At 36.5% G+C, this 11,715-nt stretch overlaps 1 protein-coding gene across 4 annotated transcripts; it reads right to left on the bottom strand.

Annotated features, from left to right (window-relative positions):
* Positions 1-320: 320 nt before the first annotated feature.
* wwk (anoctamin 8 white walker) lies at positions 321-11,288 on the bottom strand. 4 transcript variants are annotated; one of them, XM_035870233.2, is made up of 16 exons: positions 10,945-11,288; positions 9,547-9,632; positions 8,376-8,536; positions 7,814-8,090; positions 7,502-7,690; positions 7,148-7,333; positions 6,868-7,020; positions 6,616-6,751; positions 6,020-6,075; positions 4,821-4,895; positions 3,902-4,171; positions 2,952-3,149; positions 2,564-2,855; positions 2,114-2,428; positions 1,759-2,026; positions 321-1,662 (listed from the first exon to the last, which is right to left on the bottom strand). In XM_035870233.2, the coding sequence occupies exons 1-16, from the start codon at positions 11,180-11,182 to the stop codon at positions 1,164-1,166; spliced, it is 3,399 nt and encodes a 1,132-aa protein (XP_035726126.1). In that variant the 5' UTR covers positions 11,183-11,288; the 3' UTR covers positions 321-1,163. The 4 variants fall into 4 exon arrangements, with proteins under 4 accessions (XP_035726126.1, XP_035726125.1, XP_035726127.1 ...); XM_035870232.2 differs by having other exon boundaries at positions 2,114-2,407; positions 3,857-4,171; XM_035870231.2 differs by having other exon boundaries at positions 322-1,662; positions 3,857-4,171.
* Between the last annotated feature and the right edge of the window lie 427 nt (positions 11,289-11,715).

Genomic DNA, 11,715 nt, shown 5'->3' on the forward strand with positions numbered 1-11,715 from the left:
CTACGTACAGTGCGACATGCAGTACGTTTACATCTCTCTTTTTTTTTTTTTCTTTTCTTTTAATTTTCTTAACTTCTCATACCTGTGTGCATCATATATAGCTTTCTGTTAGAAACTTACTTGGCGAGAACGCTCGTTGTACGGTTGACCCGTCAACGTCTATTTAACAGTAAGTAACAACTTATATTTCAGCAACAATAACAATTTCACCTTCGGTGATCTCCCAATCGGAATTTCGCTACCAACGTGTCAGCTATCTTGCGTGTACTTTACAAATATCTAAATGTTATACATATATATATATATATATATATATATATATATATATATATATATATATATATATGTATTAAGTCTATCATAAGTATTCCACAATTTCGTGGCCGTAAACGGCTTCTTCGTAACGTGTCGCTCCGTGATAGGCGCGTTTTTGATTTTTTTTATGCGTTTATATTTTTTCTCTCTTCTTTTTATTTGTTTTCTCAAGTAGGAATCAAATTTATTTATACGAAAAGAAAAATGGAAAATCATTGATTAAAATACGAGCCATTGTATTTTTCCTGGAGAGAAGGGATAACGTGTTCACGTTACAAAAAAGCCGAAAAAGTTTATTAATCGCTGGTGAACTTACGGCAAAAATGACGGCACTAGCAGGACGTTTACAGCTCAACGAGATAATTCTCTCTATTAACTTTGCAAAGGGACTATGATCTATGGTTAAAACGTGATTCCTCTAGGAATGGTATGTGGTGTAGGGTTAAATTTTCTATGGACGTTTCTACCGGAACGATGTTCCGTAATCTCGTGCAGACTCATTATTTTGTGCGACGTTCCTTTGTTCCATACTCGTATACATTATTCTCTCTTTCTTTCTCTCTATTTGCATCTTTCTTTCCATCTTGTTATATTTATTACCAATCACCATCATAACCGTGAAAACGATATTCTCTCGAGAATCCGTCTGCGTTTTGTACAATGACACAAAAAAATGCCTTATCTCTTTTTATCTCTTCCTCTCTCTCTCTCTCTCTCTCTCTCTCTCTCTCTCTCTCTGTTTTTCTCTCTCTTTCTTTTTCTATCATTTCTCTTACGTATCGCGATCGCGTACACGAATAATTCTACTTAGCGGAAAAACAAAATTCGAAGTTTCCGAAGCGTGTTCTCTAATGATTCATTCTGCGCATCTCCATGGCTGCAATGTCGTCCACAGATATAAGCTTTTCTATGGGAATGCAAGATAGTTCACCGCCGACGCATGACTGAGGTTGTTGCCATCTAGCTTCCCTCTCTGCTTCCTTCGCTTTAAGTTCGGCCTCTCTCGCTCTTCGTTCTTTTAATTTTAACGAGAATATAGCGACCGAGCGTGCTCTCTTCATGAGGCTCTGTTTTACTCTCGTTTTTTTTGCTTCGCGATCCTCCCTACTTGGTTTCTCTTCCTCTTGACTCGAAATCGTCTTGCTCGAATCTGACAGACCACCAACACCGGAATCCTTTTCCTTTTCGGGTACGTAAGCTTGTCGATCACGGTGCTCGTGCGTTGTTTCTCTCTGTTGATGATGCTGATAATGTTGCTGCTTCTCTGCCTTCTCTCGTTCCCTTTCCTTTTCCGGTGAAAAACGGAATTTTGGATTTCTGTGAGTTATCACCCATGGCGGAGCAGACCTTAACGATGATAAATAAATAAAGATTTATCAGTCTCATCGTTAACGAAGATTAATACTTTTAATAATATATAATTATTTAATATATAATATGTACTTTAACAGATCACTATCCGAGGACGAAGCTAAATCTTTTGAAACAATGCAATCGGTGGATCTATGGAGAGTTAATTCTTCGGCAGTTCCGGTTACGGAACCAACTGCACTGATCTCAGAATCGCTCGATTTTCGTCCACCTGGTTCCAAGACTAATTTGCGTACCCAATCGACACCTCCGTGAGGACCGATTGTCAAGTGATGACCATAATGATCTCCCGTGTTCGATGATTCTGGTTCGTTGCTTAACCATTCTCTCGATCGTCGGCCTATAAGAACGAATGACATTAAATAATATGATTAATTTGATTTGCGAAAGGATTTTAAGGATATTGAGATTTAGGGAATGTTCGAACCTCTTTCTCCTCCAGGTATAGAGCATCTTGGTGTATTGTGAATGTCTCGACTACTGCCAATATTATTTTCAGAAAGGAAGGAATTGCTGATCTCGCTGCTACTTCCAATACTACCGGGTGACTCAGCCGTAAGCGATGTCTCCGCGATTCTTGGTATCGATGCGGCACTTGGAGTTGATGGTCTGCTCGGTGTTTGGGTCGTCGATGCTAAAGTAGGACTATCTGGTTGGCTGGACATCGAGGCGTCTCCGGTACGTTCACTCAACAGATGTGGCTCTTCGCTCTCTCCGTCTGCTGGACTCACCACGAATCTCCCTGAGTTCGAGCAAGATTAATAGCTGATAGGAGAAGGTCCAGGACAAATGGGAGATCCCATCGTCGTTTAGCTTTGACCTTCTCATACATATACGAGAGACATCTCTTCATGAACATGAACATGAATATATTTACCTATGACTGTAGAAGGTTGTTGTTCCGGTGATGGTGTCGAGGACAATCTTCTCACTGCCTCCCTTCTCAAAAATTCAACTTTGGCCATTTCCGTAGCAACCCAATGTGGTATATCCGGTATAGCACAGGTTATAATAAATCTGATTGCTAGCATAATGTGTTCCAATGCGACTATTAGTAAAATTGTTTGCGTCGCAGACATCTCTGGAAACATTCGTTGTACCTGTCCGCTTCGACTGATTAATGCGCAATTAACTAAAATCGCGACGAATCCCATAGCTTCCATAGCGTTCTACAGTAAAAGTATACATATATAGTGGGTATGAAACACATTTGAAAATTATTGATGAGATGAGTGTACTCGTAGGAAGGATGATGATCGATTTACCTGCCAAGTGCCGATATTTGATACCCTACGTCCAAAGGGTCGTTGGAGAACATAACATAACTTAAATGCATCTCCTCGTAATTCGATCAGATTACCAAGTAACGCAGCAACGGCAGCTAAAGGAAACGCTGACGAGAAGAGACATACATATCCTAATTGCGAGAGCATTTCTAAATGTTCCGAGAATGCTCGATCGTACTGTAATTAAAATTTAATTTTTTTAGATAGATGTTTATTAGCAATAAAATAACAAATCATATTTTCGTTATAACAATATCTTCTATTTTGTGCGATTTTTTTTTCTATTCATCTATCGCATGCTCTTTCTGCGTGTAATTTGCGTTCTATTATTAGGCATGCATGATATAAGTTAAATCGTAATAATGGCATTTCTAGAATAACATAATTTGTATAGCCTATATATATATATATGTATGTATATATTTATATGAGATAGTGTAAATCTTTATAGCTGATTGGAATGAATTATTCCAAACATATGTGGTGATCTATGTGATTTTTTATGAGCATACAGAAAAATACGTGATTTATTTACTAACGAAAAAAAAAAAGAAAAGAAGGAAAGCGATTGGGAGGAAAGTAATGGTTTCTACAGGTTTTAAAATTACAAGGAACTAACGTCCTAACGACCTTCATTACATTTGTACGATATATTAAGGACTTCAATCTTTTCTTTTTGTTCTTTTTTTTTTTTTTTTTTTTTTTTTTTTTTATAAAGATCATGCATGCTTGCGTTCGAATCGACGAACGACGATAGTTACTGCAGTTTTCCTTTTCTTGCACGAGTTTTCCGTTAGTGCGTTCTTAGGGGAGATTTGATTAGGTACATCGAAATTATGAAAGAGGAATGAAAAAAGAAAAAAATGGCTAAATCTAAATCAAACCTTCAAAGTAACGTCACTAAGAAGAGAATTAGTGGTGTGTCCTACTCTGTAGAGAGAACTCTCCAACTCAGCCTGGCTAACGTTCCTCGGTTGCTTCGTCTTTCCCGTTTCTGTTCGTTCATCCTTCTCATCGGAATTCTTCGTTTTCTCGTCGTCCTCGTCGTTACCAGGTGGTAATCTCGCTTCGCTTGGACTCAGAGCACCAAAAAGCTCAAAACTTAGTTGCGCTAGACGCAGTTGCTCTACCAAATATGGTATTGCGGATTCTTTAAGATTTCCAATCACTTGCCGTGCTATCAGTAACGCGGCCAGTTGCTAAAAAAAAAAGAATCGAATTTTTTCGCTAGTGATTCAATTTTTTATTTATTTATTTATTTATTTATTTATTTATTTATTTATTTCATTTTTCTTTTCATTTAATTCTTGTCGACGTCTTACATGAATCGCGAATGATTCGATTGTACAATAATGATTTATATACAGGGTGATTTAAAATGGAAACATACTTTTTTGTTTCATATGATTTATCAATGAAGATTAGAAACTGATTGTAGCATATTTTTTCTTTTATATGCTCTTTTGTTAATTATTAATTAAAAAAATTATTATTGAAAAAATGCTCTTGCTATATTTTATACTTCACCCTGTATATTGATTATTATTTATCAAATAAATAGGTAAAATGTGTCGTAAGTATAAATTACATTATATTTACAAAAGCAAAAAATCAATATTGAATTTTAATTCTACATCTTTTATATATTAAGGATATAATATCTAAACATTTCTTTCATATCTATCATATCTATATCATATTTTCTATCTTTCATACCTACATACATATGTGCATGACAATGTGATGCTATCTTACATGGTAATAAATGTCCATTTACAAGGATGAAGAGAAAGATAAAATTTATTTAAATGTGATGAGAAAAAGTGAGAAAGAGAGAGGGTTCCTTACCTCCTTGAGTCTTTCTTGGTCTTGAAGATAGAAGGCGATGTAAAATAACGATAGGAAGGAGTTTACGAACTGAAACTGAAATATATTGTTTCTTCTGTACACTTGCCGTATTTGTGAATAAATTATGTATTTCTTTTATTTTGTTTTTTTTTCCTTCGTTTTGATGTCACATATATATGTACACGCACGGACATACATAAACGTATTTGTTATGTACATACATACGTATATGCGTATGGCCATATATATAATACACGAGAAACTTTTCCTATATAACAACGTTTCTCAATCATTTTGTCGTGCGCCCCAATATATTTGTTTGCAATGACACAACGGCTCGAATGTTTATAATATAAATACAATTTTTACGAATGTAATAGACCAAAATCATTGGATATTATTTTAAAGATACGGATCTGTTATTGCGGTATCCTTGCAAACTCGTAAGAACATTCTATGAAAATATTTTAATAGCCCATCATTTTGCGATTCGTCCAAAATTTAATGCGCTCCAATATTAGGCTAAACGATCCATAAGTTTAAGAATATCGTTGCTATATAAGATATAAAGTGAAGCGTCGCGTTGAGAAGTGCTATTAGAAAAAAGAAGCGCAAGCAGAGAGCAAATATCAAGTAGAATTTTCATGCAGCGATAGAGACAGCCACGATAAGACATTTATTTATTTTTCGTAACGAAAATAAAGTGAAGGATCTAATCTTACTTTTAAAACGTCCACCTCTAAAATCACTATTCAATTTTTTCTGTTCTTTTTCTTTTCTTTTTTCTTTTTTTTTTTTTTTTTTGTTTTTTTCCTTTTATAATAATCATATCATTCTCACACATCTGATTACACGTGCATTTCTATTATCGCAAATATGAATATTTAAGATTTAAGACAACAGTCATACGTACCATATGATTTACTTATCGTTAGCCATAATATAGTATTAATAATAATGTGCAATGATTTTGTGAAAAAGATTATTTTTTGATTTTTTTTTTTTTTCTTTTTTTTTCTTTCGTTACCAAAGTATCATTAAGGCAAGACTTTTGAAAACATTTTCATTTGGAATTGATAATCTCAATTGTACTTTGAGAAAGCACATGATGGAATCATCTCCGATTTAGAGGAGGACAAAATTGACGATACTAATACAACATTCATAATTTGCATTTGGTTGTCAAAATATCTTATTACCAGTGCCACCTTGTAGATCAGATGATTCTCGTACTCGGTGTCTAGTCGATAGTTTTCTGCGTCCAACACACAAAAATCAAAGATACTATCTACCATAAACTATATATAGGCGTTCTCCAAAAGATATATAAAAATAAGGAAAGGTAGTATAATTATACCCGAATAATTTTAGAATTATTCTCAACGATAGTTAGAAGAAGAGTAGATACATATTGGAAGTATATAGATAATTAGAAAAAGAGACTAGCTTTTATGTATCGTCTAGGGATATCGTACGTTCTTGATCGTTCTCTCTAGATAGAAGCTAAGCCGTGAGAAGAGATTTAGAAGTAAATATGCTAGGCTTCTCAGCTAGACGTGCACAAATGTGTATATATATATATATATACATATATATGGTGTATATATATATATATATATATATGGTATATTTAGTACCCGTGGATATAATAATAAAGATTATTGTGAGACAATCGATAAGACGTCGATCGTTCGTAATTCTCGTATGAATCGGCCGCATACGTAACGGAAAGATTAAATTAAAGATACGTAGATTGATACGTTTTTCTCTCTTTAATTTTTCTTTATATACATACCCAAGTCATTCAACCAGACTGCGACTTTGAAGTACGCCTCGTCCATTAAGGCGATTACAACGGCCAATAATACTTTTGGCACGTAACTTAGCCAAAATCCGTAGCCTCCCGCTTCAAGACGTGCGTCCCACCAATCCTAATCGTAGAAAAAATCGTACCGATTTGTTTCAACGAAATAATCGATAATTACCCTAAATCATTTCTTATAGATTTTTATTGAAGTATTTTGAAAATGTTTCTATCGCGTTCTACCTGTATTTGGAAGCTCAGAATCATGACGACGAAAACGAAAAATAGACAAGCGGCGATGATGGGTACGCTGACAAAATATCGAAAAACATTTCTTCGCCATCTGGGGTAAGTTGGTTCTAGTCTTCCCGTGACAGGTGATATTTCTAGAGTACCCTACGAAATTGGATATGTCATTTGATAAATGACAAGCGATAAATTCGTTTCTTGTTATCTTTGATGAATTATTATTATTATTATTATTATTATTATTATTATTATTATTATTGATCGAAATCTTTACCGTGAAGAGAGGTCTAGGTTCGACCAACAAATCATCTCTTTGATCTAAAGTACCCCATCTATAGGCCAATTCGGCACCTCTTCGTTTCCAAGTTTCTAGATAAACTGTCGCCCAAATTACATTGAAGACTGAGAAAAGCACGTACGCCACATCTTCCACCGCTTGGTTCCTACCGATGATGCCGACCTTAATAAGGATTATATAATTAATGAAGTCAAAGCAACGTGTTCACCCTTCGTCGGATAATGACACTCATAAATATTTTACTTTACTTACAATCATGATAAAATCATCATCATAATAACGTGCTTCATTTTTACTTGTTTTAAAGTGTTTGTAAAACAATATATTTACCCAGTATATGACACCCACAGCAGCGGGAACGATTAAAGCGGTGGTGTAATGTCCGAGCCATGCGAAGTACATGCTGATTTTTACCCCAAAATATTTACAGATATCGTCCAATGGTTGGGGACTAAAAAATGCGCGAACCCATGTCTTTCGTAATTGTTCTAATGCCGGTAGTTCATGTAATGGGAAGACCTGTACGTTGGTAATGTATGAAACGTTGAGTTTTTTTAATCAATATTACGTAACAATATATATATATATAAAAAAAAAAAAAAAAAAAGAAAAAAGATAAAGAAAACACGTTCCCATATTGACCTGTGATATAATGCCTGCCGAGATGCACTTAGGAATAATGGCTTGTCCTTCCACCAATTTTAATCCTGATAAACTGTGAAGATCCTGCGGACCTGCTCTTAACGTATGAAGTAGGTGTAATACCAGGGACTGTCTTTCTTGGGTAGTAAAAAAATGAGCTTCGTCGTCGCTTCCTTTGAAGCAGCTCGCTTCGGAGCCTACGAATTCCTTCAAACCTCCGCCATATTCTTGGCGTAGAGCTTTTGGCAAGTGTACTTCCTCCGCGGCTTTCAACAAACTGCGAGATTTACGATTTCTTTTTTATCGATTAATGTTTCACGTGAGAGACGATTAATCGAGAAGATAAAAGATTCACGTAAGAAATTTTCAAAAGGAATATTTTGGAGAGATCATATATGTATATATCATCTAAAGTACTATAGAAATGTCAGAAAAGAATGGAAGCAAATTCTACTGTATAAGATCCAAGATTAATGTGTCAAGAGAAGTATAGCGCTTCCTTAGAAGTTTCTAATGACTCTGACGTTGAGTACAACAATAAGACAGCTTACTACGTACTTACACGCTAAAAGGTGCCGTTAAGTAAAACCCGTAACTATCTGAAGAGGCATGATGTCTGACGTGTACCACTAGGCCAGGGGTCCCAGCCCGAAGTCGGCCTAAAAGCCACATCAAAGTTTCGTCGCTTGCACCGTTCGGAAACATCATCACGACGTCGCATTTCTATAACATAAAGGAATGTCAAGAACGTATCAGTAATTTTTTCCAGATACTGTCATTCGTTTCGTTATTTATTATTACGGTACATTTAAACAAGATATAACATGATTTCTTTATCGTATAGCCACGATACGTACGGTTCTAACTTTGATATGGCACATCATTCAAAGCCGCGAATGTTGCCAAAGGTTTATGACTTTTTGCTAGCGTGGCTGTCATTCAAATGCATAGACTAGTAGCAGATTTTCTGATATTGTTATATACCTATTAACTACTACATAAAATAATATATCTTTTACTTTACCGTCACGTTGATAAAAACGTGCCGATCGCGTCGATAAGAATGCTCGCATATTCAATCATCGATGCATCCCTGTTTGTTGACACTTCTTTTCATTATGTTTTATATTCCACTTCTTCTCTTATCTATCTCTTATGGTAGATCAACTTCTATGTGCACGCTAAAGTTGTTCACATTCGTGGATAAGGAAGTTTGTTGATATAACACAAAATCAATACGAAGGCGTTCACTTAATAATGAAAACAGCCGGACTAGGCATTTCGCACGAAGCACAGCAACAGCGATGAATAAGGTTGGCTGGCTTAATAGGATAAGGCGGCGCTTCGTATTCATTAGGAAGTTAACGTATACGTAACACGTTTGCGATTATATCGGTTAACTGACAACCGTTAATGCCTTGAACAATGACTCTTCATAATTTATAGAGTATAAATAATGGACGAGTACAATTCGTGCTTCTTCCTTTTACGATGCCATATTACGTAATATAATATCCTTTCTATTGTTTTGTTTAGTTGTTTAAATATATCGAGTATATTTATCCGAGTATATTATCCGTGTATTTTATTTCGCAAGCTCGCATGAGTTATTATTAATAAAGAACGTAGTATATTTTCATAGTGAATATAATGGGTATTATTAGGAGGAATACGACAACGAGATAACAAGTAGAATATTTGTTACTTTGTTTACGTATATTTTGTATACGAACCTGAGTGGGTACTTTTTGTATCCATAGGCGGCGGGGGGTCATCAAGTGGCCAGCGCATGGTATCTTACGTCTCAATAAACGTGATGCTAAGAAAGGAAATAAATATATGAATAAGTATCGCAATATATTGGAAGGATTCAAGTGAATTTATTTTTAAATAAAATATATAAGATATATAAAAAGAAGTAAGATATATAAAAATAAAAAGAGAGATTTATTGTAACGTTGATGAATACAAATAGACACAGAAACACTTTTTTGCGCGCGCGCGTGCACGCAAAAATACATATACCCGTGCGTGTTGGACGCCTTGACGGTTTTATACTTCCATTAGAGTCAATGTACTCGTTACATTTCTTGTTGCTCGACGAACGACCTCAAAAGATATTCTCTACAAAGTGTTATTTTTTTATTTCGCATGAATAAAACGTGTGTTTTCTTTGGAACCACGGTAGGCTCTTATACGTTATCAATTAGCAAGTACCAAGATAAAAGAGAGAAAGGGATAAAAGAAAATAACTTCTCTTTTTTAAGAGCCCCGTTCTCGTTGTACAAACGCTGCGAGCCTAAAGATCGAAATTCCTTGAAAAGAGTGTAAAGGCTTTCGTAGGTTTCTTTGAAAGAGTTCATCATTGTTCGGTGTTTGATTTAAAATGGAATGTGTCAATGTGCATTCAACGACCCTTTCTCAGATTTACGTACACTTATCATTGTGCAATGTGAATCGCCCACTTTCGGCTAGGGCACAATGCATTTCACCAGGTGTTATTCACAATGACTATTCATTCGACACATTGTAAAACATATCCACAAGAGTTGAAGGATCGAACTCAAACTTCTCGATAAATGCGTGTACGGTAATATACGCATAATTTATTATTCAAGTGTGAAACAAGAATTAAAATAAAAAAAAAAAAACAAAAGAGAATGGGAAAAATAGATAGATAGAGAGAGAGAGAGAGAGTGAGAGAGAGAGAGAGGGAGAGAGAGAGAGAGGAAAGAGAATCGACAACGCAAGTTGTTAGAGTGGGGAGTGCGACGATCGAAACACGATGGGGTTGGTGGGTGGTAAGAAAGGGAAGAGGGAGCGCATGCTGGGTGTGCGTGTTTCACATAGAGAATCAAAGTAACGATTCTCAGCCAACAGAAATGATCGTAGAGAATCGAGGATTCACCTGCCTTCGTACATATTAAAATTTTTAAGGTAGAGAAATTGCTACAACGTTCTGTAATATTCAAAAAAGAGTGAAAGTGCGAATGGTCCTTTTACGATATTCCAATCAGAATTCACATTTAACAGGGTAAATTTGAAAAATAAAAAGAGAAGAAAAAGAATAAAGGCTAAGAAAGATAAAGGTATGTGGATGGATGGGAGAATTGAAGTTTGTCAAAACTCACCCTTGTCTAATGTCTCTTTGGCCGCGTGTATGACCTTCCTCCGTCTAAGTCCCTCACCGGCTGGGACACTCGTCATCGTCGATGCACTCGCGTCCTTTTCGGTAGCAGTTGCGTTTTCGGTCGTGCTTCCAGCCTCGTCATCGCTCTTCGGACACTGAGCCGACGTTATACCGCTAGGGGTAGTCGATGTTCCGTGGTGGTCGAGGAGATTGATCGGGGACCCCTCGCCGCCTGGCATAATGTCCCGATTGGACAGGACTGTCGTCCTTAACCGAGAACTCCTGCGCCTGAACTGGACTGATACCCTACCGACTTTACCTTTACCCTACCCAACATAGTTTCCCTCTTTCTCTCTCTCTCTCTCTCTTTCTCTTTCTCTCTTTCTCTCTCTCTCTCTCTCTCTCTCTCTCTCTCTCTCGTTTTCTAGTCGCTACCGTCGACGTCGACGACGACGACGTCCTCTTTTGCAAACTTGCGCCATCTGCACAGATGTCGTCGCACTTTCTCCCTCTCCCTCCCCCTCCCGCTCTCTTCTTCTATCTCTCTCTCTCTTTCTCTCTCCTTCTATCTCTTTCTATCTATTCTCCTTTGCGATCGATGAATCTCGCCTTTTCCCGTAGGGGGTGGTCTCCACACGACAAGGACGTATACCTCCTTTGAGTTGTTCGCCCCATTCACGGCCAATCCTCGGTACGATGGACTCATACTAGATTTTCATCCTTTTTCTCCATAGACATTTACGTATCTTGTGTGCTATTGGTATATTTCCTC

Source organism: Vespa mandarinia, chromosome 9 (assembly GCF_050613455.1).
Source record: "Vespa mandarinia isolate Hongniang chromosome 9, ASM5061345v1, whole genome shotgun sequence".
In the NCBI taxonomy this organism is placed as follows: Eukaryota; Metazoa; Arthropoda; class Insecta; order Hymenoptera; family Vespidae; genus Vespa; species Vespa mandarinia.

Coding starts and splice junctions, on each gene's coding strand:
- wwk (XM_035870231.2), bottom strand. CDS start 11,182: ATGCCAGGCGGCGAGGGGTCCCCGATCAATCTCCTCGACCACCACGGA. Junction 9,633..10,944: donor CAAAGAGACATTAGACAAGG/GTGAGTTTTGAC, acceptor TTCCTTTCTTAG/CATCACGTTTATTGAGACGT. Junction 2,429..2,563: donor ACAACCTTCTACAGTCATAG/GTAAATATATTC, acceptor GCTCGAACTCAG/GGAGATTCGTGGTGAGTCCA.